This window comes from Clinocottus analis, unplaced genomic scaffold (genome assembly GCF_023055335.1).
Source record: "Clinocottus analis isolate CAN_PGR_092001 unplaced genomic scaffold, fCliAna1.0.p SCAF_17, whole genome shotgun sequence".
NCBI lineage: Eukaryota > Metazoa > Chordata > Actinopteri > Perciformes > Cottidae > Clinocottus > Clinocottus analis.
In genome coordinates this window covers 15,658,380-15,685,859 of record NW_027175898.1, presented here as the reverse complement: position 1 = coordinate 15,685,859, position 27,480 = coordinate 15,658,380, and the positions used below count along the sequence as shown (strand labels likewise).

At 43.5% G+C, this 27,480-nt stretch overlaps 2 protein-coding genes across 3 annotated transcripts in view; both read right to left on the bottom strand.

Annotated features, from left to right (window-relative positions):
• Positions 1–15,731, bottom strand: part of stard9 (StAR-related lipid transfer (START) domain containing 9) — a 39,243-nt gene extending 23,512 nt beyond the window's left edge. For both annotated transcript variants that reach the window (XM_068579933.1, XM_068579934.1), the window contains exons 1-3: positions 15,463–15,731; positions 13,090–13,159; positions 10,384–10,500 (exon numbers count right to left, since the gene is read on the bottom strand). In XM_068579933.1, coding sequence (XP_068436034.1) covers positions 10,384–10,500; positions 13,090–13,159; positions 15,463–15,509 — 234 coding nt within the window. In that variant the 5' untranslated portion in view covers positions 15,510–15,731. The remainder of the gene's footprint in view (positions 1–10,383; positions 10,501–13,089; positions 13,160–15,462) is intronic.
• A 468-nt stretch (positions 15,732–16,199) lies between these two features.
• cdan1 (codanin 1) lies at positions 16,200–27,463 on the bottom strand. The gene is made up of 28 exons (XM_068581077.1): positions 27,372–27,463; positions 26,159–26,871; positions 25,863–26,063; positions 25,356–25,546; positions 24,997–25,116; positions 24,814–24,892; positions 24,579–24,699; positions 24,264–24,373; positions 23,996–24,085; positions 23,824–23,899; positions 23,257–23,462; positions 22,944–23,076; positions 22,711–22,854; positions 22,432–22,598; positions 22,165–22,246; positions 21,944–22,033; positions 21,793–21,847; positions 21,437–21,573; positions 21,246–21,349; positions 21,002–21,151; positions 20,103–20,166; positions 19,912–19,990; positions 18,803–19,029; positions 18,503–18,610; positions 18,328–18,391; positions 17,833–18,041; positions 17,147–17,254; positions 16,200–17,004 (listed from the first exon to the last, which is right to left on the bottom strand). The coding sequence occupies exons 1-28, from the start codon at positions 27,447–27,449 to the stop codon at positions 16,882–16,884; spliced, it is 4,029 nt and encodes a 1,342-aa protein (XP_068437178.1). The 5' UTR covers positions 27,450–27,463; the 3' UTR covers positions 16,200–16,881.
• Between the last annotated feature and the right edge of the window lie 17 nt (positions 27,464–27,480).

Here is a 27,480-nt window from a genome sequence, read left to right as displayed (position 1 = left end):
ACACACACACACACACACACACACACACACACACACACACACACACACACACACACACACACACACACACACACACACACACACACACTTTAGAGAGAATGAAGCACACGCTGGATAGTGGATAAGATGTAAGCAATAACTAATTATCACCACGATATCATACAGTAACTCATGATGCTCATCACAGATTCACTGCTACTGACAGCCTTATGATGGCATGCATATCAAATTAGTTTTGTATAAATGCTGTAAATGAGAGGAGATTGTGTTTTGAAACGGGTTTTAATGCCGTATAGAGATAAATATAGGATCAAAATCAGTTCTTTTAGACAAAATAGTGTGTGACAAGATAGATAAAATAGATTAGTTTGTTAAATGATGAATTCCTATAGATCAAGATATACATTTACTGGAATATGCACTCATTTATCAACGTATTATTATTTGTTACTACTAATACAACGGTCCTGCAGTAACTGCCGACCTAAATGACATCTGCAATGTTCACTTTTTGTTGAAATTGTCTCAGAAGAAGGGCGTCGATACAACTTTGGGATGATTTTTGGAGGCTGCAGTTCGGGGTGCTGTTGACGGATGGTCTCAGCTCTATATTTGGTACGCGAGTCAAGCATTGTGCCGCGTCTAGAAACCACTTACAGCGGTGCCAGAGGAGAAATATGGACCTAATTCACTTTTGGGAGCTTGACAAAAAGCCAACCGGCATATTAAGTTCCCTTGTGTAAAAAAAAGTGTCAGCAAACCTGTTTTTCCAGGGGATCGTCACACAGGCAGATATTTGCAGATACTTGTCTTCATGTGAGTGGCTGTCAAGTATCTTGTGTTAAAAACCAAGAATATTCTACCAATTAATGGAGGAATCGGATACAAAATACTTAAGGAGCAATAGGAAACATACAATAGAGAACATTAGACTGAAGTAATTGGTGTCCGTTTTATTACTTAAATTGCATGCAATGATAATATTTGTCAAAACTAACCCAATGTACTGCATTCAGGTGCCATACTACATCCTGGTTTCCTGATCATTTATTTAAAATGAAAACTTTTTAAAGATAATTTGCATGAATAATTTGTGTATTTACCAGTTTCCACCTCAACGTAAATGTCTCAGAGTTACCTAGAGAGCAAACATTCATCCGTAGTTTCTGTCATTCAGGTTGGAGGAACGGTTACAGACAGTCTGTGCATGTGTTGCTGGTGAGAAGCAGAGCGGTGAAACATTGTTCAACACCGATGAACAACAAGATTCGCCAGAAGAGTTCCCGCGGACATGTGGCCCCCAACCGGCCGTCCAAAGGCAACACATGAGGCAACTTGATCTCGATCAGACCGAGACACAGCACATTCCTCCCCCCCAAGAAGCATAACACACCTGGAGGGATCAGCGAGGGGTCCACTCCCTTGGCCCCCGGGCCTGGACCACAGATACCGACCGGTGGGTAAGAACACAAAGAAGAGGGGGGAAGAACAATCTCAAAGCTACCACGACCACCACGGATCAAACACGGGAATCGTTTCAACAAACCTCCCATGTGTGTGATGACCGATCACTGCTATGAGAAGCAAGAGCCTGGAGGTAAGCCTGTGTATACTATGTGTATATATACACACACACAGTATATATACACATATATATAGGCTTAGAAAACGGTGGGAATAGGTTGAGGTGCGATGTGGCTGATCGCTCTTGTAAAAAAGGCCCCGGCCTTGTAAAAGCAATCTTTAAAAAAAAAAAAAAAGGATTCAAAGGTCATCTGGTTGTACTGAAGGGTGTGTGAATCTGTGTGTGTGTTAATATTCATCAGCCATGAGATTTCTCTGAGTAAAGCAAAATGTTAAACACTGACTCTGTGGAGTGAAGCTCACACAGGGAGAAAACCAACATCCATTCAAGGGCTACTAACAATAATTTTACTTATTCATTAATCTGCAGACTATTTGTCAGATTATATCGATCTGGGGAGTCCAAGATGATGATTTTAAACAGTCCAGACTGTCTAAAAACTAAATGTATTCAACACATTTTCATAGAAGATGATGAAAATCAGCAAAAAAAACAGCAAATGTACAAGCTGTGATTGAAGCTGCAAAGTTGAATTATTGTCTAATGCTTTTAATGCATTCAGATTACTGACATCATTTCAATTTTCCTTTATTTCTTCACAAACATACGAAGCAAAAATGAAGTTTTCTGCGACTTCTCTCCATTACATGTATCATTGTAAATTGAGCGTTTTTGTCTTTTGGACAAAAACAAGACATTGAAAGACGCAGTTATGACTCTGGAAACATTTTTCATCGCTTCCTGACAGTTTGAAGACTAAAACTATTCACCAAAAACAGAACCGTACAGATTAATCAATACAGAAAATAGCTGTTTGCTGCGGCCCAACAAAAACACATCTTTCATTTTTAACGTATTGTTCCGTAGCCGAGCCAACGGCGTGCAGACAAGCGCCACGTGTAACTAGTAAAAGAGCCGTCTCGCTCTGTGACCTTATAAATCACCCAACAGGCGCTGTGGAGAAGACGTCCAACACGACAGGATTCCTACGGATGCAATACCTTTTAAAATCTGTTTTTTTTTCCTAACTGAGACTGCAACCAAGTCTTTTCGTTATTTATGAATCACAAGATTTTTTTCTGGTTAAATTTGATTAAATGTATTTTTTCTAAAAAGAAAAACTGCCCATAATAATTTCTCAGAGCCCAACCTGACTTCTTTAGATTGCTAACTTTATCATTAAAAGCCTGAAGATAATACATTTACCATGATACATGAAGAAAAACATCAAACGCTCATATTTCAGGACTTCAGATGTTTGTTTTTTGTGTGACAAAGGTTGCTGATTTGTTTTCTATCAACTGACGTAATAATATGAACTAACTAACTAACTGCTGTTACATTTATTTCCACAGGGACTTTGGTGAAAAATAACCTATTTGAGACTAATACACTGTCAATAAACATAAGCCTGGAGAGAAAGAAAACCTGAATTGTAACCAACAAAGTTTAACCAACAATGTTCAAGTTTCCCTCTGTCAAAGCAAATTGAAACCGTGAGTTACTGATGTAACTTTCACCCAATAAATAGTAATGTGACAAAGTGCAGACCACCGAGATGCCCCCCTGCCTCCTGGCTGAATGGAGGCTTACAACATGAAGACACAAAGCAGCGCCGCCCCCCCCCCGTCTGTCTTGTGCTCATCCTACTATTCAAAAAAACAGACACAGGCAACCTCTCCTTCCTCAAAGAGAGAGAATCAATACGGCTCTTGTTAAAATTGACCCTCTTAAATTCACTCTTTGGGTGCTACGTCAAGGCTGAGGGTCCCTCCAGGCTCGGCACAAAGACCAGGAACTTCCCTTCAAGTCTCTGCACTTGACTCTCTGTACACAAGCTCTTTTGTTTTCTTCTTTTCTACTTTGTTTTGGACCTCTCTGAGCTCAATGCAAAAACAAAAAGGAGATGCAACTTTCTCCCAAAACATCTGTAAAATACTTCAAATAACCGCAGAAAAAAAAAAACACAGTGAGAAGCATAAACCTATTTCAACCTGTTGAGAAGTCAAACTGCGTGTGCATGTCCGTCAACTTTAACCTTTTAGAAACCGTGCGCAAAAATCTACTAATGCCAATTTTAAGTCCCAGCATGCCCCATTCAGACAATCTTTTGGCATAAAATACATAATTTTTCCATTTCCAAACCGAACGACACATTATTTTTGACAAACTCCTTCCTAACAGACTAAGACTTTGTTTTATTGTGATTTGTGTTGCAGATTCTGATTATTTAGGTCCTGATCTTTCCAAAAAGGTGTCTTATTGACTGCTCCAAAGGCCATTTTTGGGGAATCTGGCTCATATCATGCTGGATGCTCATAGTCACGATCAAAACATCTTTTTTCCAAGACTGTGCTGAACAAATACATACAATAAACACAAGTACAGTATTGGAATAATGTTGGGGTTCCTACAACACAGGGGAAAAGAGGTCTGGACCCAACATTTGTTCCACAGTTTTAAACGGGTCAAACCCTCCTGTTGTTTGTCGTCATTGTCACACCAACGACAGCAGAAGTTTGTAATTTGTCCCACTTGTGCTCCGGCGGCTTAAATGGACACGACGGCCCTCTGTCACACAACCTACTTTCACCGTTTCCCCTGCAGCATTGGGAGGTATTTTTGGACGAAACAAAAGCAGTTGGAGTTCGGCGGCAGATTGCATTGTGGGAATGGAAATGTACTCCGGGATCAAATGAAGCAGGAGGGAAAACAGCCTGGAGATAAAGAGAGACTGGGCCAGAGCCAGAGTAAGCGTGCGGGCCGGTCGGTCGCCTGAAAGCACCCGGGGGGGACAGACTAAACACCTCCATTAATAGGAAGGCAGTTGTCATCAGCGCGCCGCTGCACATGCGTGTGCGTGTCTCTCTGCTCGGTTAAGCCACTTAGAGGGGGCAGCATCCACAACAAGGACAAAAGCTTCAAGAGTGTGCGTCCCTCTCTGAGAAAAAACTATTTGCAAAATATCTAACAATGAAAGAGGAAAAGCAGAATATAGATTTCATTCTTCTGCAGGAAATGCAGGTTAGACTCATCCGGTCAAAACAGAGAGAAAGGAAGTCAAAGAAAAGAATGGTTGGCGTTGGCTAACATGCATGACATAAACTGCTGTGTTTATACGAAGGTGCAAGTTGTAATTCAAACATGACGTTTTGCACACGTTACCCACTTTCTCCCATCTTTGCCTCGCTCCAATACAAACCATATAATCAAGTAGAAAAACAGCTTTCAGAGAGAAGAGATGTTGTTTTATAGCATGTCACAGGCTGCATTTCCTCAGTTTAACAAGTCAGAAAACAAAATACTCTCCTCCGCTAACACAACACAATCGGCAAAAACAATTGCCAGTCTCCCACGAAGATTCACATTTCAAGCTATGCAACGTCAGGAGATAGAGAAAGAGAGATTGTGCCACATTAAATGAAGTGGTGACATCCAAACAGATGCCGTTATCTTGTAAAATCCTACTTTGGCAAAGTTGAAATGGCATGAATGTCTCACTAAGTTGGACCAGACCTCTCAGAGGAAAATTAGGTCTTCAAAAAAAAACAACGGAGAAACCAGCTGAGTTTCAAGCCAGAGATGGTAATAAAAAGAAAAAAACTGTGATTTAAAACACTTTTTCCCCCCAGAGTGGCAGCCTAGTTGCTGGCCTGGAAAAAACAGGAGAGAAAAAAGGAGAGAAAGACAGCAAAGTGGGTGAGAAATGTTGAAAAACAGCGGCAATGGTGAAAGAGAAGGACAGCATGAAAAAGACAAGCTGACAAAGAGTGAAAAAGTAATGATGTAATGCCTCTGTAATGAGGCAAGTCCTGTAATCACTGGCTGTGGAAAATGCCAATTTCTGCTCTGGTTTTATGTGGCCGGCTCTACGCTAAACCCTGGAGAAGTATTTATGTGTAGTGTGCATGTGTGTGAGGGAGAGAGTGAATGTGTGTAACATGTAGTCAGGGGTGATGGCAAAAGGCCAGACAAGCACAGTGAAGCACTTTGCCACATTTAAAAACTTGAGCTTCTCGCTGCTTTTGCCAGGTTTTGACGCAACCTCGAGGACCCACATTCATTTTCCCCCCTCCACAACAGTGAGGACCTCTCTGAGCTCAATGGAAAAACAAAAAATCGGAGATATCCAACAAACAAAAACTATCAACGCCTCCTCCAGGTCCAGGACTGCACAGCTGCAGGCGAAGAGGCGAGGGTCGCCCGGTTCAAGTCCCACGCTTTTCCAACTGGGTTACACAAACAGCTGGGCTACGAGCAAAAAAGTTAAATGCTTTTGTTTGGATACGGGAGGGGAAAAAAATTGTCACTGGAGATCCTCGTCACGAAGTCTGGGTTAAAGATTCCGAGGTGAAAGAGATGTGGAGAGTGGACTACAGGGAGGACGCAGACAGGGAGATATGTGCAGAAGGAAGAAAGTTAAGAGGAAGTTGTTTGGCCGGAGTTCAACAATGCTCCCGCTTGTGACAGAATTTGTAGGTCAAATTAGTACGGGAGTGCAGAGAGGCTGCACGAGAGGGGAGGGGGGAGAGACGGAGATGAGCAGGACCAACAGATAGGCTGCTCTTCATCACTCAGGCCTTCCTCCACATGGGAATGAAGGACAGAGCGGGGGGGGGGGCGGGGGGGGGGGGGGGGGGGTTAGAGAGAAACAGGGATCAGGAAAGTCTCTCCGGCAGAGCGTTCCATTTATCAGTCTGCACTCTTGTTGCGACTGGGGCAAAGGGCGGATTTAAAACAAACACATGACACCGTATCTGGAGAGAGTTTGGGGATTTATGCTCCTCCTCCTTCCCCCAAATCCTGATTAAGAGGGGGCCAAAGCTGTAGAGTGGAGCTGCATGAACGACTTCTTCAGCCTTCAGACTGTGTGTGATATCCATAGGGTACAGTGGCACCATATAGGGGGATAGACTGGAGCAGTGTTACTGCAGATTACCAAGAGCTAATCACGCCCATTTGTTACTATCAAACATGATGTTTAGTACACATTCCTCTGAAATCTGATCACGATATTTTGAACACAAAACACACAACCTCCTTCCTATAAAAATAGAGGAAGACAAAAACAAATGGGAGGTCACTGAAAGGTGGTTCCTTATCACTGATGGTAAAGGCGAGGTGCAACCGGCTAAAATAAAGATCAGTCATCTCTGGTAGTGGTCAGATAAAAGCAAGCCATCTGAACTCATCAGAGTGGACTCTGGGACATTTAAATTGGCATGAAATGAAATATATACAAGGTTTCAAAAGTTTTGGTGTTTTAAGCATGTTTGTATGGAAGCCCATTTCCGCAACAAAAAAAAAAAATTAGGACCAAAAAATAAAAAATTATAATATTATGACCAAAAAATTAAAAAAATTATTTCATTTAAAAAAAAATTAAAAAATAAAATAAAATTAAAAAAAAAAAAATTGCCTTCTTTTCCGTTGACTTGAAAAAAGACAACGAAAATAACTTTTTTTTATTGTCCTCATTTTTTTTTTTTTGTCATAATTTTATTTATTTATTTTTTGGTCCTCATTTTTTTTGTGTGTGTGGTAGAAATGGGCTTCCATATGTTTGTGATCTCAGGTGGATACAAAAAAAATCCCCAGTCTAATAATGTGCAGGCTCAACTCTTCTTTCTAACTGCAGTTAACTGGACTTAGATGCACTTTTCTAATATACATCCATCGATCCACTTTCAGTCTCTTTCACTGCTCCTCTTGTCCCGTCTTCACTGATAGAAAGCAGTAAGTCCATGAATGCATCACAGGTGCTTTTCCTGTACCCGTATGGTGGAGATCTCGTATTTCTTTCTGACCGCATGTGTTATGCGGTGACCTGTTTGTGGATAATTCAATCCAGGCCGAACTGTGTCGAGGGGGGGTGGAAGCAAATGCACATGTTTTGTGTGTCTAGAGGATCCTTCTCCAACATAGAGAGGCTATTCTCTCTCCAGTCTGTCGCACCACTGACACACAGACCTAGAAACACTGCGAGCAGAATACAATCTCACAAAACGCACACAGTGGAGGAGAAGAGGGAGGAAAAAACTCCGTCAAGCCGACTCCTTTTGGCAATAAGAAAAAAAAACAGCATTGTGCTCTGAGATTAATCCTCAGCAGTGACGTCTTTGCGCTGAGATTTAACTGTGAAAAATTACTTAGCGAGGCAGCTGTGAGTTTGGCAGGCGTGAGCTGGGGGGCTGCTGAGGCTCCCCTTCCCATTTCCCCTCCTCCTGCTCCTCCTGCTCCTCCTCTACACGAGGAATTCACATTTGCACTCTCTCTCTGTCTTTCTCTCTCTCTCTTTGTGTGTCTCATTGGTTTTCTCTTGCCGTTCCCCATCTCAATCCTCCGCTGATTTTTCACTTTCTTACTGTCAGAAGCAATAAACAAGCTGAGAGGTTTGTGGTATTAAATAGTGGGGGGAAAGAAGTTATTTATTAGCTCGATATACAGCCCCAAAACAAAGGCGGCATTCAGTCCCGACAGCTGGCTCCCATTATGGATGATGTTTCTCTTCCAACATCTCACTTCTTATCACCTGGCTGAGCCCTACTCTTTCCTCTCTGCTCAACTTTCTTCACTCAAAAGATACAACTTAAAAGCCTAAGCATGCCGTAAGTTGTGTTCACAACCGCATCTGCACCCCAACATATAGTTATAGATACCGCATGTGTATGTCTACTCTGTCTTCCGTGTACGAGGACGGAAAGCCTCACGAGTATCTGGTGTAAACTATCAGCGATACACAGACGTGCACATGCATCACTGGGAGGGGCTGGGCCCGGTCTCTGAGGGGCGCCGGGTGTGTGTTGGGATAGCGCCAGATTGGAAAAGCAAGAGTTAAGTTCCATGTTCCCCGTGTCTCATTCCACCAATGGCTTAGATAGTCTCATGGGGAAGACAGTGCAATCCAGAACAAGTCCCTCTTCCTGCTCTGAAGCGAGAACAGCATGCGAAAAAGAGATTTCGAAAGTAGAAACCATGAGAAAATCCAGTGCCGACGCAACAAAAAAAAAAAAAGCATTAACTCTAAAATATATGTGGTCGGATCCCAGATGAGAGCGGAAGAACTGAATCCCCCGCTTGAGAACTGCTGCCTAAACGTAATGCCATTACATGAAATGATGCAACTTGACAGTGTGGGAAATTAACATCAAGTCCCAACATTGCTGTACAAATTTGGGTTGTTGATAACAAATCTGCCTCTTCAACACGCCACTTAGACTAAAAAAGCAATTTGTCTGGTGAAATAGTCAAAGTGGCTCTTGAGTTATCGTGTCCACCTGCCACTGTTATCCATTAATCTGGCACGCCGCCCTGCAACACAAACATAGTATAGTTTCTGCTTTTTACATGAAGCGCTGTGTCGGATCCACTCGAGAAATGCTGTATTCAAATAAATTCAAGTATGATGTGATCAGTTAACGGGCTGACGTGCTCAATCTACAGTATTCTTTGTTAAAGAGGGACTTATTAGCATTCTGGTGCAGGAAAAGAGGTCACATTTAAATCCTCTGTCCTTCAGTGGTGTCCTTTCGCCCACTCTGGGGCAACAAAGGAATGTCTTGTGGCAACCCAGGGCTACTGTGACTGGACACAATTCTGCTGAGGAAAGCGTCAGCCAAAGCCAGAGAGGAATTTTAAAAAAAAAAGAAGAAAGTGCTGTGTTGTCTGTTATGGCGTGTAGGCCGTCCTCACAGCCTGGTCTTTCTCAAACACGTACAAAGACATCTCTAACAAGAGTAACGACAGGCAGTGAGGGGCGTGGCTGAGGAGAGGAGAAGCGACTGTAGCACTAAAGGGGCGCAGCTGCTGCGTTGAACGACGAAAGCCCCAAGTTGATAACGAGAAGAACTCTGTATGAATATGTTTTGGAGAGATTTTGCCGTCCTGGACTTGGGGACCACTTCCTCTTGATCTGGCGCCTGTCTCTGGGGTTCCAGCAACACCCCTCCAATCAAAGCAACACAAAGATATCTAATAGCCCGAATCAAAGCCGGGACATGAAAAGCGAGCCGACTCAAGCCATGCCATGTCTGAGGCAAAGAGACTTCTGGGTAACAGATGGAGCTGATATCATATCCCACGAGTGGCCATCTGTGTAAAAACATGCACAACACAAACACACACACACTCGTCTTGTTGTGGTTTGTCTACTAAGAACTGGGTTTCCTCTGGGCTCTTTACTTGGTACAGAGCTTGTGTTTGCCCGGTGTCATTTTGTGGCCAGAGGCCTGGATTGGCAGGCACACAAGAGGGCATACAACATGGAATGGAGAGCCAAACAAAACTTAAGATTGCGCTGCACAAATGGCTACGGGTGAAACTAGTTCTTAGCAAATCACCAATCGCATTTACACTCATACGTAAAGATGATAATAATCTCACTCACTGTATTAACACTGACTGCACTATTCAAGACGTCATCTTAGGAAAATGCAACGTAAACCCCCAGGAGAACCCTCTTGGTTCTGGTCCTCCTTTCACAATGCACTGATGCGTCTCTCTGTAAGAGGATCTATCAAAAGCATAAAGTTTATTTTGCCATTTTTCCCTCAAAGATAACCACAAGGAGGAACCACAGCAGCAGCATCACAGAACAGTTGGGTTTGAGGCTGCATACTGAATGTATAACCTCTGATGTTGTAATGTGCTGTGGGGCCCCCTTCGGTCATTATTAAGGCTATGCCCCATAACGCGTAAATGTGAAAATTATGGACATTTTGTAATAGCTCGTGAAGCAAGCAATGTTAAAAACCTATCTTTTTTTTTTTTGAGAGTAAGGTCAAGTTTTAGGTCGTTACCTCCTCCTGCGAGGCGTAGTGAGGCTCTGCCGGGTCCACAGACCAGTAGCAGTAGTCGAAACAAAACTCCAGAAGCTTCTCCCGCGAATCTACAGCGCCGTCGGTACGTCCATCCAACTTTAGGGAGAAAAGCAGAAGCATAAAGCACACGGGGATTATCATTTTTTTATACTGCCAGTGAGTCAACATCCTAGCAAGGCGAGAGATGCAGCATAATTACTTAATTTGGCAAGGACAATAAATAAACAAGAATTCCCCCCAATAGCTAATACATTGCAGGCTGCAATTCAAAGTATAAAGACAGCATTTAAAGACTAACAAAATAAGTTAAAGTAAGGAAAAATAAGGAAATAAGCTTTTTTTTTGACAATGAATCATTCACGAGGTGGCAGCCCTAACCTGCTTACATTTAATAACATAATAAATATTGCTTATTGAACTGCTCTTCGGGTGGAATTTGCAAGCGAGTTGTTTCCATTCATTAACGACGCAATCAGTCCTCCAGTTCTTTAGTCGCCTCGCTGCATTAACAGTAAACACCTTTTTGCTTGCTGCGTGTGAAGCTGAGGAAAGACAACGCGGCAGCATGTGGACTTGTCCAGGCACAAACAGCTAGAAAAAAAAAAAACACAGACCGGCATCTAAATGTTTCTTCTGAATCATTCGACCCGGGACCTGAAACATATTGTCCTCACTGAGCGCTCCTGACTTTGAGGGAAACCCTGAAGACGCCTCTGATTGTTACACTGTCGCCTTCCATTTGTGACATCCAATGCATTTTGTTTGAGACACATAGGGTTATAAATCTCATCAGGTGGATCCACTTTATCCAAAACTTACCCCCATCTATTTGCATATAGAGGAATTCACTCTAACCAGTGGGGCGTGCGTGTGATCGTGACCTTACTGTAAAAACAAGATGTCTTCTAGCTGCGGTGAATCTTTTTCTATTGAGGTAAAACAGGTAAAAGGATGTCTCAGCTGAGCAATATACAAATATATATTCTTGTTTAATACTCTTTATCCCTTTCTCCTTAATTCTGAAGACCTCACATTCACCATTTATTTTTTTGAACTCAAGAGATTGTTATGTTACTATCAGATTCCAGTGCAATTAAAAAGAAATGTTTGAGATGCCATCAGGGTATCGTGTTTGCATGTGCAGAGTGCCGAGCGCAGGTTCAGTTGCACGAACGGCATCGTTGGAGCTGGGAAAGGTTAACCGTCTCGCTTAAGTACACTTCATTGGCAGATTCGTGCCAAGGAGAGGGTTGGGAAACAGGTTATTTAGTTATTGTTGTGCTTCAAACCAAGCAGTTAGTCCATTAACAAACTCATTATCCAAACCATGGATCCGCCCGGCCGTCATGTAAATAGCCTTTTTTGCTTTCGCCGACTGCAGTCATGAGGCAACACAGAGCGTTGGGTATCATGATTATTTAACCACTCAGTACATCTAGGATATTTTACAATGAAGGATTAGCCAAGAGCAACTTCAGCCACAGGCAACTCTCGTGGCCAACACTGATAATGACTTGAGTTGTTTGACTAATCAAGTTAGAGGGGGAGGGAACAAACTAAAGTCTATTTATTGTTTCACACTTTTTAATCAAGTTCAGTAGTTCTTTATAGCTTGTATTACTTGTGGTTTGTTAGTTAGCTTTATGTTTATTGCCCTTTAAAATCCATCCTTTTTTTTATTTCTGTCTTGGATCTTCCAGAACTGTCCCACTTTCCATAAATAAGTATTCCCACGAGACTCCCATGAGCCCATGCGAGGGCCTTGATCTTTTTCCATGGCAGAGGGAGGCCATATGTGATCCGTCTCAATCACATCATTTGTAACAGATTCTCTCCTCCCCCACCCAACTTCCATCTATACATCAGATCGTAAAACAGAAGTAACTCATAATTCGATCAACAAAAGGTCGTCGTATACGTGTGACTAGGTTCTAACTAAACCCAAATTTGAGGTGAAAACTGACCTTTTATCTTATTCTATGTTAGCGTGTTCACTCGTACACGTTATAGGCAGACATTTTGATAGATAGATAGATAGATAGATAGATAGATAGATAGATAGATAGATAGATAGAAGGCTGAGTCAGGCAAGCTGACTCAGCCTTCTGACGCAGCAGGTTGGTAAGTTAGAGAAAGTATCATCTTATAAGAATGTGTAACTCACAATAATTATTTCCAAATGTGTCCTTGAAACCTAAAGTAATAACTAAAACCAAAAACTAGCCTTTTCAGGCTAAAAGACATTATAAAACAACTTTTCACACTGCCATTTTCTTGCAAATATAACTATTATTAAGAAGGCCTAAGGCAAGAGTCTTGTAAATAAAGCAAATTTAACATCAAAGCTAATATACATTACATTTCATTTACTGTAGTGTATTTTTGTGAGGTTCAAATCTCCATCTAAAAATAATGAAAGATATTCAGTTTGTAGTATCTGCTGTTGCTGTTTATATGTTGACAGAAAGTGTCTCTCAATCAGTGTGTATGTGTGAGGTCAACACGTATAATAAACAACAGTAACGTCAGGCAGGAAATGGCTGATGCCAGGCTGTAAACATCCTGTTGCTGTGATAAGAGACCCTCTACTCTCAATCCACCCAATCCTCCTAACAAAAGATACACAATAATATTGGATATATATAATGCAGCAGTTGGGGACGTTTTCACACCAGAACTACTCACCTTTACATTTTTGACGCTTACAAGCTTGTCCTCCACCTGAACGGCCAGCCTTCCTTCATCCGCCCTTTCCCTGTGAGCGAGAAGAAGGCAACAACCGCTTCAGTCAACTCGGTAAACAAATTTGTAAGCATAAAGAAATGTGACAAATCCTTAGGAGAAGTGAGAGAGCTTCGATTGGAGACAACGTTAAGACTTCCAATAGAGGAGAGAGGGTCTAGGGGACGCTCTCAGTATTAATCAGTGTCTCCTGCTCCAAAAGGGGAGACTCACACCCGAACAGAGATTTAACAAAAGGTTTCACTTTCAACACTCTGCAGACAGATTCAAATAGGTTTTAAATCTTTTTGCTGATGCAGATGCAATTGAAAGGGTCTTCAGATGAATTTAGACCAATTGACTTGAGGCTGTCACATGACAGTTAACACAAAGAATCGTTGTGCGCGTGTGAGCCACGAAATCGGCAACGGACAGTTTCAGATTTAAATGAAAACACTCACATACTACAGAGACGTGACGCTGATGACGCGTCGCTGGGCTGTTTCCATAAATTTGAGCGAATCGCACACAGCTGCATATATCTAATGCACACACACTGGTCCCAATGGAAATTGGGACCATTGTGTGTGTGTGTGTGTGTGTGTGTGTGTGTGTGTGTGTGTGTGTGTGTGTGTGTGTGTGTGTGTGTGTGTGTGTGTGTGTGTCCTTGCATAATGTGTAAAACAAGGTCAGCTCAGCTTTGCATGCTTCAGCAGCTGGACCAAGCACATCTGATGCAACACACGCACAACTGGAGGCAATCACAACATGAGAGCTGAGAGAATTTTTCGATCTCCCGGAGCGATGATGATGGCGACTGCTGCCTGTAGTGCAAACGCTCCTTCTCTGTGGTAGTGGGCTAGGGGTAGACGAGGACGGCGTGTCGTAACAGTGCTTCAGCATGCGGGACTCATCTTGACAACCCCAGCAGTTGGCCCAACCCAAAACCACCAACCTTCAATCGCAGGCCACGAGTAAGTAGCATGGAGGAGAGGAGGGTGGTGGTGGAAAATAGTAAAACCTCATGAAAATGGGTGTTGATACAAACCCAAGACGAGCAATTTCACAATGAGCCTGACTATTATTTTCAGCGCATGCGAGTGGCAGTGAACCCCAAAACAAAAAAAAGGGCAATACACAACATATAGCTGACCAGGCTGGTGTCAGTATCATCTCTGTCTCTCAGCAGGCCCTCATTCAAACATAAAAATAAGGAAATGCATCCTTTCAGAAAAGAGAAAAGTGAGACTGACAGAATCAGGATGCGGAGATTTGCATGACAGTGAAGATTATTTCTTATAAATGCTTTTGTTATGTAAAACACCAGGAAGACTGGTTGAAAGGATCATTGTGCAACCCTTCATAGCCTGAATAATGCTTTGTTATGGTACTGTAGTGAGCGCCCCCAACAGAACACCCTGCAGGAGTTCAATTAAATTCAACATGCTACTATACTTTATATGTATTATATCCCCAGGTCCAGATGTAGTAATTTACCTCTTAAAGTTCAGGGGCGCTCGAGTGGAGACATAACTTTACAACCCCCACGTGTTACTCTGCTACTTAAACAGCAGATGTAACAGCATTGTAAAGTTAGTTTTTCCATAAATTAATCTCACGTAACGAAGGGAATAGCTTAAAAGTACAATAGGCAAATTAGAATTAAGACTTATTTTGTATATGGAAAATGTGTGTAGAAGTACGACTACACTAGCTGATCAACAGAATACATTAGGAAGTACATACACAACATGGCTGAACAACATAAATTGTTCAGGCATGAAATACTAATTGTTATTAGATAGTTGATCTGTTACACATTATGAAATGAACAAAAACTATAGATAAACAGCAGTTACACGTGCTTGATTTTTATAAAAACATTAACCAATACTGTTTCATACAAGAGGAAGGCATACATAAAGAAATAGCAACGGTGTTCTTGAATAAATCACAATATATAACTTATATATACTTTATGTTTTACCCAATTAGCTTAATGGTTGTTGTGTAAAGATAACTTTAAACCGAGCTTTATGTGTATTACTCAGCACCACACACGAGCTGCTTACTCAGACAACAGTGCTGACAGCCACAGTTGTCATTTCCCTGCATGTCCACGAGTTTTTAGCTAGTTAGCGAAAGTTAACCAGCTAGTATGTTTACCAGCTAACTTTATATACAAAAGGCGACACGAGAAGCTTAATGTCATGTAGTTAACAAGCGTTAAGCGATAGCTAAAGTATAATTATCGACTACAACAACAGGTCTGCGATGAATTGAAATGCGGAGGCGACTAAATTGGCGAGAAGAAGCAATTAAGGTCGGGCAACTTACCTCGCGTTGAGAGGGCGGACTCGAACGGCAACTTTAACGTTTGCCATGATTGCGGACCACAACTTCTCAACAGTCGACTAACTCGCAGCTGGCGCGAAATAGCAGCTCCCGTTTTTTTGGAGTCTTCTTGGCTTGCATATTAAATCCGATAAATAACAAAAATAAAAAGGGTTGAAGAGCGGGAGGTAACCGTCCATCCGTCCAGCCGTTCACGTCATCTCTTTAACGGCTGGCCGCGGGTTCAACCGTCCGCCGCGTCTCAACGGACGTTTAACTCTCAACCGGAGAAGTCCAACTTCCTGCTGGACGGAGGGGGCGGGGCCATGCTGTTGGACACGCCCCCTACAAAGCTATTATGCAAATCACCCTCTCATTTTTTTGTGGCTTAATTATTTAATTCCACTATTTAAAGTGTTACACTGGAGATTATACCTTGTTTTGTTGGCAGATAACGATTATAATCCGATTAGTGGATTGTTCCAGTGATACATTTCAACCAGCCATTATTAAATAAAATCTGCATGACAATCCTGTATTTCCACTTGTCACTTCCACATTACAATTGTTTAAAATGTGCTTGTCTGTGCACTTTATTAACGTTATATTCTATTGTAAACATCTAATGTTATGCACAAAGTCATTGTATGTGACACAAACCTGGCAAATAAACGGTTCTGACACACCAAGAAACATTTAAAGCAGAATACTTCTTTATTATAATTATTTTTTGAGGCGACATAAAAAATATTTCGATTTAAAAAAAGCAGCAGGGAATACGGCGCTCGTTCAACATGAACTAAAAACCAATCACAAACGCTGTCTCTCAAATGCATTCATGGAACCAACATGGACTCACTAGTAGTGGCGGTCAAAGGCAGTGTGTGAAAGTGCTATATACTAAAATTAAACTTTGTATTTTCTCTGGTAAGTCTAAAAACCAGTCTAAAACTCTGTCACTGTCTTTGCCAATTCTCTGCAACGGTCTCGACTGTTTGAAATGTTTTATCTACTAGTACTAGTATTTCTTTTTTGGACACAATCATATACCACGTTTTCTTGCAGGAAAGTTGAACAGATCTTTAAAAAAAGATGTGAAAAGGTGTGAAATGGTGTGGTCCTTGAGCTCCTTCTGACTGGCAGGGCTCTCTGGTTCTCACCGGCACCTTCGCAGAAGAGCAGAAGAGATTCACGGAAAGGCTGCTGACACTTCACATGTGGAGAATAAAAGTCTGGAGCGAGCTTGCAAAGCTTTCTCGGAGGCAGACTGGTACAGCTTTGATGGGCTGTGCAGTGTCAATTTGACAAAAAAAAAGGTCACCAACAAGAAGTCACAGATCTCTCTTTGTCTCCTGAAAAAACACACTGACAGATGTGACATAAAACACAGTGTGGAGAACAGAAAGTGTCGTGTTATTATTGTCATGTAGCGCCCTCTACTGTCTGTTGTGCGACCTGCAGCATGTCCAAGTGGCTCTGCAACTCCGCCAGAGGCGATGGGGGTTTAATGCTGCATGACTGCAGCTGGAAATTCTCTATCAGCTCCTAAAAAAAAAAAAAAAAGAAATGACACGGAATTGAGAGAACAAGTGGAAAGAGTTGAAAGGGGTCAAATCACGAGCAAAAATAATTCATTTTTTCTCCGAAAAGGAATATAAGACGACTGAAGAATGCGGCGAACCCTCACCGCCGGCAAGGCCAAGGTTGTTAGCTTCTTCCAGTGAGATACGACCTCTTCCTCGCTCAAAACTCGTCCGTCGACTAGCTTTCTCACCAGAAACAGGTAGTTCTTCCACTAAGAAGACAAAGAAATGTGAGACAAAAGGTTAACAGACAGTCAAACAACTTTCAAAGAAATTACCAGTCATGGTTTGCAGGATTTAACCTTTTTTTTATGTCATCAAACATCAGTTTTGGAGAACTTTTGGAACATGCTGTTGGCGTAATGATCATAATAAAGTCAGGTTAGGGGCTTTTGTTGCATGTCCTCTCTTACTGTCTGTCTCTATCAGCTGTTCAAAAGTTTTCATTAAAACTAAAGTACAATATCTGCAATAGATAATGATTTTTTTAAATTTTTTTTTAAACTGACCAATAAGCTAATTTTGAGTTAATATGTAAAATAAATCTTGGGCGAAAGATGCCAGAACACTTTTTAAAGATGCAAAAAAAGATCTTTAAAGCGTTAAAGTTTCATATATTTTGCTTTCAACCCAGACGATGGCATCATTTTAGGTGTTTTGCACACCTGTTGCTGTACATCCTTGCTGTGTAATGCGCACAGGTGTATATAGACGACCATGCAGTGAGGCATTTGAGAGGTAGAAGCGGTTGTGGCAGCATCATGAATGCGCGTGCGTCAGTCCGACAGACCTCAGTGTCGCTGGCCTTCAGCACGGCGGTGACGGCGAGCGGCGTGAACAGCAGGTGGAGCGGGGCGGAGGACCAGCGGTCTCCTCGCCACAGCTCGACGAGCTGCTCCAGCAGCGCTCTGACGGGAGGCTCTGACCCCGAACCCCCAACAACTCCTTCTTCACCTCCGCTGCACCCTGACGAAGGCAGTACGGGCAGCTCTGCAGACACTGAGCAGACACGCACACACACACACACACACACACACACACACAGGTCTGTTACACGGCACAGTAACTAGACTTCATGTTGAGTTTTTTCATTCACAGGACAAAGCGCACAAGTCCCAGGAACATGTGGACCAGAGAACAACTTCATAACTACATTATTTATCTATTTTAAATCATGTTTTATGGACGATTCATCAGGTACATTATATCGACGGTAGTGATAGCGGTACTGTTTTTAACGTCTGTGTTCTAGAGTTTAGCGTCTCTCATCCACAGACTCTCTCACCCAGTTTGCAGGCCAGCAGGACGGTCGAGTTCAGCAGCATCTGCTCCGACACCACAGTGGAGAACTAAGGGACGAGGAAAAAGAACAACAATGTGACGACTACTGGCAAACAAAAAAAAAATCAATAAAGCCACCGCAAGTTTTTGTTTTGTTTGCACCTCTGTGCCCTGCGTACCTTCCTGCAGGCCAGCGTGTCCACCACTCTCTGCAGCAGCGTCTTCATCTGAGAGCCGGTGAGCAGCTCCTCATCCGTCCGGGGGCCGACTGCAATGCTCAGCAACTCCTACAGTCGACACAAACCACTTTAACTCAAGTAAACAGTGAGCTATACTCTGTAAATACAAGCAATTCCTGTATCTCCTGGGTAAAAATCGAGGAAAACTCCACCCGCAAAACTTAAAACGGACCATTTTTGCGAGGGAAGTTCAGTTTAGCTCCCCAACATGTGTCTGTTTTCCCTCTCATGCATGAATACCTTCATCTCAATGATGATGTCAGAGGGCAGCGAGGCGCTGTGGTCGCAGTGCAGAGGGCAGGATGTCGCCCTCTCGCTCCCTTGTTTCCTCCTGGGAGTCGTCGACTCCTTGGTGACGAGCTCCAGCGCCGCCTCCGCCGCCGTGTCCCTCGAGTCCGGAGCCGGCGAGCCGCCCACGGCCTTCATCACGCGATCGCACCTGCTCTTCCACTCCCGCCGAATCAGGGCTGAAAAAAAGACGGAAAAAAACGGAAAGAAAATCTTAAATGGGTGTCCTGAGGGAACCTCAAAATGGTGCGGCTTCAGTTTTTTTTTCCACCTTTCATCTACGATGGCATTGATGTTCTGCAACCAGATAGCAGCAGCGCCCAGAGCTTTACGGTTCTGGATCTTTTTGCATGTTCACTTCATACAGTATCATGTATCCTCGCATAGTTTTAGTGAACAAGAAAGAAAAAAAAATCCTTTGAGGATTCATTCAGTCCCGTGCAATACGCTTGCAGACGATAACAAGGGAATATTTTGCATGTAATAGTGTTTTACTTTGAATAACTGAACGCTTTCTTTCACATCTTTATGGAAGCCAGCAGCTATTATTCAGTGTGGCATAAAAAATCAATTTGCAGCGATGTATCCAGAAATATGGATCCACTGACCCGATACGCAGACAATTTTTTGGCCCCGACACGACCTTGTTAAGCAGATCGGGTACGAATACATTTTTAGTCAACTCTCGGATACAATCATTCGGCCACCAACTCAGTTTCACTACGACCTCTGGCCCCGTGCTGCCGTACATATTAATAACTTCAAATTAAATTGGAGGGGAAAAAGTATTGGATCAGCAAAAAAAAGTGTCCTGGTGTTAAAAAGCTGGATTGGTACGTCCCTACAGTCGTTCTGCTGCGCATGCATATCAATTAATCATAATTAATCTCATCACAGAATGTCTGGTTTCAAGTCATAGACTACTTTTTTACATATTTGAACACAGAGAACAAGCGAGAATGGTAATATCTAACTGGTTGCACATGTCAAGCAACAAAAACATGAATGAATCTAAAAGATCGGCTCCTGCAGTGAAAACGTGTAGGAACACAAGCGGCTACCTGTGATGTTGGCGGAGAGCCAGCTGCAGGCTTTCTCTGTTGCAAGGCGTTTGTTGATGTTTTCAGATGTGGTCAGAACCTGCACAGAGTCAAAAACATGGAAACAAAAGTTTATTTGCTATATAAAGAAACACTTATTGGTGTGTTTGTGGGAATTCTTTTTGTTGCAGGAGGATTTAAACGGGACGTACACCAGGGGACGTCTCGTCGGGGAGCAGGATCCGTACGGCCTCAGGACTCTTCTCACTGCAAAATCTGCAAAAACCGCATGGAGATTATTGAGATTAGCAGAGAAACACTAAGCAGGGTTCATAGACATTCTGACCAATGCATTTCCATGACTTTTTCATGACCTTTAAGCATATTGTCATGACATTTAACCACATTTTCATGGCTTTTTACCAAATTTCCATGATTTTTAACCATATTTCCATGACTTATAACCATATTTTCATGGCTTTAAACCATATTTTCATGGCTTTTTACCAAATTTCCATGATTTTTAACCATATTTCCATGACTTATAACCATATTTTCATGGCTTTAAACCATATTTTCATGGCTTTAAACCAAATGTCCATGAGCAAAAAGTATGTGAAATGTGTGTGTAAACAGCAAAAAGTGATAAAATGCAGTATTTAAACTAACAATGACGATTCAAAGCATACAGTAAACCTTAAATGACTCAAATGAATGAGACAATAGTTTGATTAAAAGAATAAACATTTCTATAGATGCCTGTATGTATGCTGCTGATATTTTGAGCCTCTTTCTTTTAAAAGCAGATTCATTATTTCAAACTAAATGAACGTCATGATCACATGAATATAACACATTTACACCACTTTTGGGGATTTTATTTTTTTCAAAGACTTTTTCAGGGCTGGAAATAACCATTTAAAAAATGTCATGAATTTTCCAGGTTTCCCACAGCCCTGGCTAAAGGTGTTGCATAGAGCAACGCAACATTTCTAATGGCCGTGCGCTCATGCATGCATATAGGCTGTTAAAACCGGGACCAGGTGCTAAAAATCCCATTAAATCTACGGACCTGAAAGAAGCCGGCTTGCAAAAAAAGAAGCCCTCGTACCTGGTGGCCCTCGCCAGGGCCTCCAATCCTGCGACGCACAGCTGAGCACAGATGGAGTCGTTCAGCTTCGAATGACTCGAGTTCGGCGACTTCAAACCATCTCGCAGCATCTTCTCCCCTCGCTCCACCAACTCGCTCACTAACGTGGCCCTTAAGCAAAAATAAAAGTGAAAGAAACGGTTCATTTAGAAGTGTGTTTCCACACCCGACCTCCCCCTCCCCTCTCCATCCCCGTGACACTAACTTCATGTGCTTGACGGCGTTGGATCCAACTCTCTCGGCCACGAACTCCACGGTGCGACGCAGCGACGGAGGCTGGTTGTGAAAGAAGGCTTGCTCCAGATCCACCTGTCACATTTCAGTGGTTTCAATACAACTGCAGAGCGATGTCATTCTGCGCGTCGCTTCACCGCCTCTCGCTCACCGCTGACTCACCTGGAGCTTCTGCTGCGACCGGTGGCCGGCTCCGGTGTCCTTGAGCTCGGCAGAAGTGGGAGTGATCTTGCGGATGATTCCTCCGCTTTTGGCGGCGCTTCCGGACACAAAGGCAGCGAGAAGTTTACGGAACTCACCTGGACCGAAGAAAACTTACTTTAATCTCCTTAATACACACTGCACAGTTATTTGTATTATTTTATGGATATATATATATATATCTTTCATCCCTACCTACCTCCCTAGCTACCAGCATGCTAAATGTGAGCTAAGCTATCCTACTCAAGAGGCTTTTTACCTCTTCTACAAACGTGTCCTTAATCCCTTAATCCCGTAAAAGACGTTGTTCCACTCACCAAGAAATGGACAACATGTGTAGAGAAGCTGCTGATCCACCAGGAGAATGCCGTCCTACACAAAATATATCAAGAGAAGCCTCAGTGTAAATGAAACAAACAGCAGAAGGTCATTTTATGGACAAACTACTTAAATGAACATTTGACTCACGAGGCCCGCTGCACTCGTGGCGCTGTCGTCCAGCTTTGCCACCTCGGTGAACTCATTGGTGAAGAAAATGTCCTCGGGAATCACTGGGATCTACACACAAGGCACACAACTGCACTTCACTATAACACAAAAGAAAGCACACTCTCCCGGTTCCCCTCTCGGCAGCCATGTTTTTTTTTTAATCTACAAACTCAAAATGTGATCCACGAGCCGTGCCTCACCTGGAAAAGCCAACCCAGCACAGACACCATGAGGAGCTTGTTCAGGTAACACATCTCTCCACATCTGCCCAGCAGCATCCTCCTGCAAGCACACAAGAAATAACCAAGACAATAAGAAGTCAAACAATAATAAAGGAAGGAAAAAAGAAATATTGTTTAACGGCAAATCTCCACTGAATGCATTTGACATCTATTTGACGTTTTACAATGGCGTGCCCTTCTAAACAAATATTTATGGAACAAATGTGCAGAAAATCGGAGGCGGACCTGTACAGGAGAAGCAGTTTGCCTAATGCCGTTCTGTAGCAGAGCAGGAGGGGACCAATGAAGTCCATCATGGAGAGGAACTCCACCAGCCAGGGCACCGTCAGGACAGTGCGCCTCCTCTTCATACTGTTACTCAGCACAGCGCACACATCCAGCACCGGAGCACTCTGAGAGGTTGTTTTTAATGACATTGAAATACACATTTAACTAACCTTTTAGCCTTTTAGAGATGCCTTGATGAGCTACAACACACACACTTAGAGGAACAAAGTCCCTCACCTTGCTCCGCAGGGCGATAGCAGTGTCCTGGATCTCCCTGGACGGTCTCTCGGTCGTTTGGTACGGCAGAAAGGAAATGAATCCCAGAAACTTAGCCAGAAGACGCGCGAGGAGCAGCACCGAGGTGAACCGCTGCTTCTCGTCCTGAAAGGAGGCGGACGAAACCGTCAAAGTCTTTTCTGAATCTGGTTTGCAACGTCATGGACGAGCCACACCGAAACCGAGAGGTATACCTGCTGCTCCATGTCTCCGTCTGCCTCCTCCTCTAGCGCCGCGACGGACGCGGGAGGACTGAGGACGGACACCTCGTCCAGCTGGAGGAGCTGCTGACACAGGCTGTCCTGCAAGTGCTGGTTCAGCTGGCAGCTGGGAAACAATACAGTGAGTGAACATTACCGCCGTTATGAAATGGACTCAGCGAGTTAGCGATGCAAATGTTGGATAGTTAATTAAAAACATCTTCAGCTTGTCAGGTTAAGCAGCTCTATATTTAAAAGGTCACTTGTATGTTCATGATATGATGCGGTGTGATGAGCGTGTGCTCACCAACTGGCCGTCTGCAGGAAATCCCTGAAGAACTCCTGGTGACCGGGAAAGGACGGCGGCGGGCAGGGCCCGACGACTCCCTGTGGCTGAATGAGACGCTCCTCCAGACGCTTCAGGCGCCCGAGGCTGTCAGCTCCCAGCATGCCGAGCAGGTCCGCGTCGGGCGTGTCTCCAGGGGAGCTGTTCACGCGGGGGCCTTTGCACATCTGCGGAAAACACAGATGGATTTAGTGGACCAACAGCGTGCAATGTGCCACTCCTCTGTTTGCTCTTCTTCTTAAAAAAAAACATGATACATGGGTCCTAATATTGTATCATATTCAGTTACACTCAGCCAAACCTCTGGAGACGCCATAGTCTCGATTTTACATAATTTTACCTTTTAAAAGGCACTTTTAAAAGTGCCTTTTAGGAATAAGAGGTTTGAGATTTATACCCATGTGTTACATCAAAAATTGCAGAACAATCTTAGCTCTTTATATAATAAAAGGAGACATGTTATTTGCTGTAGATAAAAGCCCATTTGATATAATAAAAAGTATGTTTTAACTGCTTTGTCCAGTCTACCTGAATAAGCTGCTTCAGGAACAGACGAGCAAAGTGCGAATGGTTCCCTGCAGAGGTCAGTTGACTCATCATTCCTCTAAAAGAAGAATAAAGCAACACAATACAAAAACAGATCAGATGTTATGCTATGCATTAGACATTTAAATAACACCTAAATGTCAATGGGACTTGCCTTATCCTGCTGCCGAGAGCGGTGTCAAAGCTCCACCGCTGCTCTTTGTGAAAGTCCTCCCATTCTCGTAACACCTCGTAAAAAATATCCCTGAGAAAAGAGCAAAAAAAAAAGTAAAGGCAGTGAAACAGTGACGATAAAAGTTTAATTCAGCAGTTTCTTGTCGTGCCGAGCCTGAAGCCCGGTTGTAATGATGAACCCCGTTAAAGTCTTGAAGTTGTCCAGAGAGGGCAGCTGTGTAAAAGAACAAAGACGTTGAGAGATGCACCTCTGTTTTTTAAAGGTGTGGAAGGCCTTGTCACTGATGAAGTTGGACCGGTTGTCAGTCGCCGGCTGGAATGAGACCGAGTGGATGAAAGTGGAGACTGAAGGAGAGAGCTGGAACAGATGGAGGAGTAAAAACACATCAATTAAACAAGGAGTAGTCTCATATACACACACATTGTGTTATTAGTTACTTTATTCTAAAAGGTAAAGGAAGTGGCACATACAATATATTACTCCTGTTATTTAAATGATCAAAATAACAGAACATTTTAATCTTAATCTAATATTCTAATCTTAGTACAGTGCGTTGTGTTACCTTGGCGGTGCTTCCCGCCTGGGCCTGAGTCAGACGGTCTCTTAGGTCCGGAGAGAAAGACGCAACCCGTTCGTTCTCTGCCAGTAGACGCAAGGTGCACTTGTCCAAATGAGCCACCAACCTGACAAGAACGCATGTTTAGGATTCAACTCGGGGAGACCAGGACGAGCAGTTTCACTTAATTAGGGAGCAAAGTGCGTATATCTTCCCGTCCTTGTGATGTAAAACAACTCACTGAAACTGATTCTCCAGAACCTTCACGGCAAAATACACACAGTTGTGTATTTGTCTCAGGTAACATCTCTCCAAAATTTCTGAAAATGTGAAAAAAAGGAGGGCTCAATGTCCATTTTAGTTGAAAATCCCTAATAATTTGATGATATAAAAAGGTAAAGTAACACAAATACTAGTTACACACCTAAATTCACTGCACACAAACCTCCCTGTTCATCGTCATCATCATGAGTCAGAGGCGACTGAGATGTTAGCAACTGCACCACAAAGAAAAGCTCCAGGAAAATGTTTGGCACCAGGTTTTCTGTAAGACACCACAAGACAAACATCTTAAATACTTCTGCGGCTTTGTATCTTTAGAATCACTTCTTACATCGTACATACGTTTGTATACTTACTCCAAAAGCACATATCTTAGTTCAGACTCAATTTATTGTTTGCTATACTCCTTCTAAACATCTTAAGTGTAATATATAAAAAATGCATTTTATTTAAACAGTTTTCCTCCATGTAGCACATTAGCACCACCTTGTGGTCACTAACCAGAAATGCAGGTACAGTACAGCTCTGCCAGGAGATCCAGTTCCAGAGAGAAGGTGACTTTGGATGGTTCAGGACCGGGTGTCTGCAGATCTGGTGTAACTTTAGATCCCGTCCGAAGCCCTAACTTTGTGGGGGTGCAGGGGTCCAGAGAGGACGGCAGAGGAGAGCCAACCTGCTGAGCACGCTTTGTCCTAAAAAAAACAGAAGTTTCCGATTATGAAACGACTGAAGCAATGCTGTGGTGGAGCCAAAAAGAGCAGAGGCTCTCATCAATAACAAGAGAAATATACGTGGAAAACTGTAAAAGAATACCAGCCTCATAATGTGTATAGAATAGACATTTTTACAAATCCTTCAGGACTACAACCAGGCACTTTCCAACAATAATGTAGCACTGGCAAGGTTCAAAGTATAAACAAATGCATCTGTGTCACCTTTTCCTCCACTCATCAAATAATGTCAACTTCCATGTCAGCATAAGTAGAATAATTCTGCATGTGCACTCACTTTTCTCTCTTTAGTAGCTCCCTCTCTTCCTGCAGGCCCAGACTACTGCCTACGGTCATTGACCCCTCGAGGCCCTCGCCACCAAACGAGGGACTAGAAGATTCACTGAATGGCGTGGAGATGAAGCAGGTCTTTGGTTTGGAGTGAGGCCTTTCCGCACCGACCGGCGTCGGGTTTATTCTTCTCGATGGTTTGGATACCCTGAAAGACAACGGAAACTCTGTTAGACAAATCTTAGAAATCAATGTTGGAGTCAGCGTTGACTTTTGCTTGAACCGAGAGCTGTTTGGACTTACGCAGGTGAAATGAGGGATGACCCGACAGGAGGGAAGTCCTCCAAGTTGTTGAAGTTGAGCTGCTCCACCAATGGAGGTGAAGCATGCTCGCTTATCCGACTGTTCCCCCCTCCTTTAACTGACCTTTTCCCCCCGCTTTCCCACCGTCCGATCTCATCACTGTGATGTCCTCCCCTCCATCCTCCATGTTTCCCCTGTCCCCCCGCTGCCGTGTTGGCGGCGCTTTTCCTGCGACCCTTCTGCGACTGGGTGCCGGGGCTTTTCTGGAGGTCGGGAGGAGAAACCATGTAGTCCCCCAGGCTGATCCTCTGGCCGGACCGGCGTTCACCGCCCAAAGGCCTAGAGGCGGGACTCCACCCTGAGGCAAAGGACGTGCTGCTGAAGGCGTCGACGCCGCTCAGGGAGTGGGACCCCGACTGCCCGGCGGCATCCCACTCGGACCCATGTGACATCGACGGGAAGGGAGAAAACAGCTGGACCCGGCTGGCGCTCCGAGAACCAGCCGCACCGCCAGCGGACCTGCAAGCCCTCCTGTCAGTGACGGACTGGGTCTGCGCACCGGGTCTCGGGCGGCTGGGGGTCTTGGCCGGAGTGGCGGGGCCATGAGTGAGCGCTCGACTGCTCTGCTCCCTCAGGAAGTTCAGAAGAAATGGGACAAATTCTTGTTTGTGCACTGTCACCTCAGGCTCTCTGAATGACAGCCTCTCCCCTTCCTGTTGAAAAGAGAGAGAGACACGTGTGGCAAAACAATGAGCTGTGACAGATATATAATTCATGAACTGAAACGATCAACATCCTTTAGTGCATGAAGAACCCAAAGTACAGTGCAACTAGGTCAATGCATGCTTTGCTAGTCAGATACAGGACATTTCTGCAGAAAGTAGCCTGTTGACACAATATTAGCTAACAATGCATTGACTAACATCCGCTAAACTGCGCAACCCTCTTCGGGTAGTAACACTAACTATAACAGGAGCAAACGGCGGTGGTAAACTTTGTTTTTAACACTATATTTTCTGGAAAGATAGTCGACAACATAGCGTCTCGTCTGAAGTCCCATTCGGGCTACAGCTAGCCTAGCACGTTAGCTCTCCGGGCTAAAAGTTTTGTTTACAATCAGTTGTGCGCCATGTCATCTCTTAAAACACAGTACACAAGAGCGCGCGCGTATGACGTGTCCCGCGCGTGAGGCACGTGATCGTTTCGGACATACCTCATCGTTCCGTAGCCAGTCCAACACCGTTTTAATGTCCACTTTCTTCCACAGAAGAGATTCCAAAAGAGCCGCCATTCTGCGCGGCTGAAGGACTGAGGGGAGGGGG

What these genes read in the sequence shown, in the direction of transcription:
- cdan1 (XM_068581077.1), bottom strand. Translation starts at nt 27,449, where the DNA reads ATGGCGGCTCTTTTGGAATCTCTTCTGTGGAAGAAAGTGGACATTAAA. An exon ending in CCGACGAGACGTCCCCTGGT is followed by an intron (nt 19,991 to 20,102) that starts GTACGTCCCGTT and finishes GACTCTGTGCAG; the next exon opens with GTTCTGACCACATCTGAAAA. An exon ending in CCTGCTGGCCTGCAAACTGG is followed by an intron (nt 18,042 to 18,327) that starts GTGAGAGAGTCT and finishes GTGTCTGCTCAG; the next exon opens with TGTCTGCAGAGCTGCCCGTA.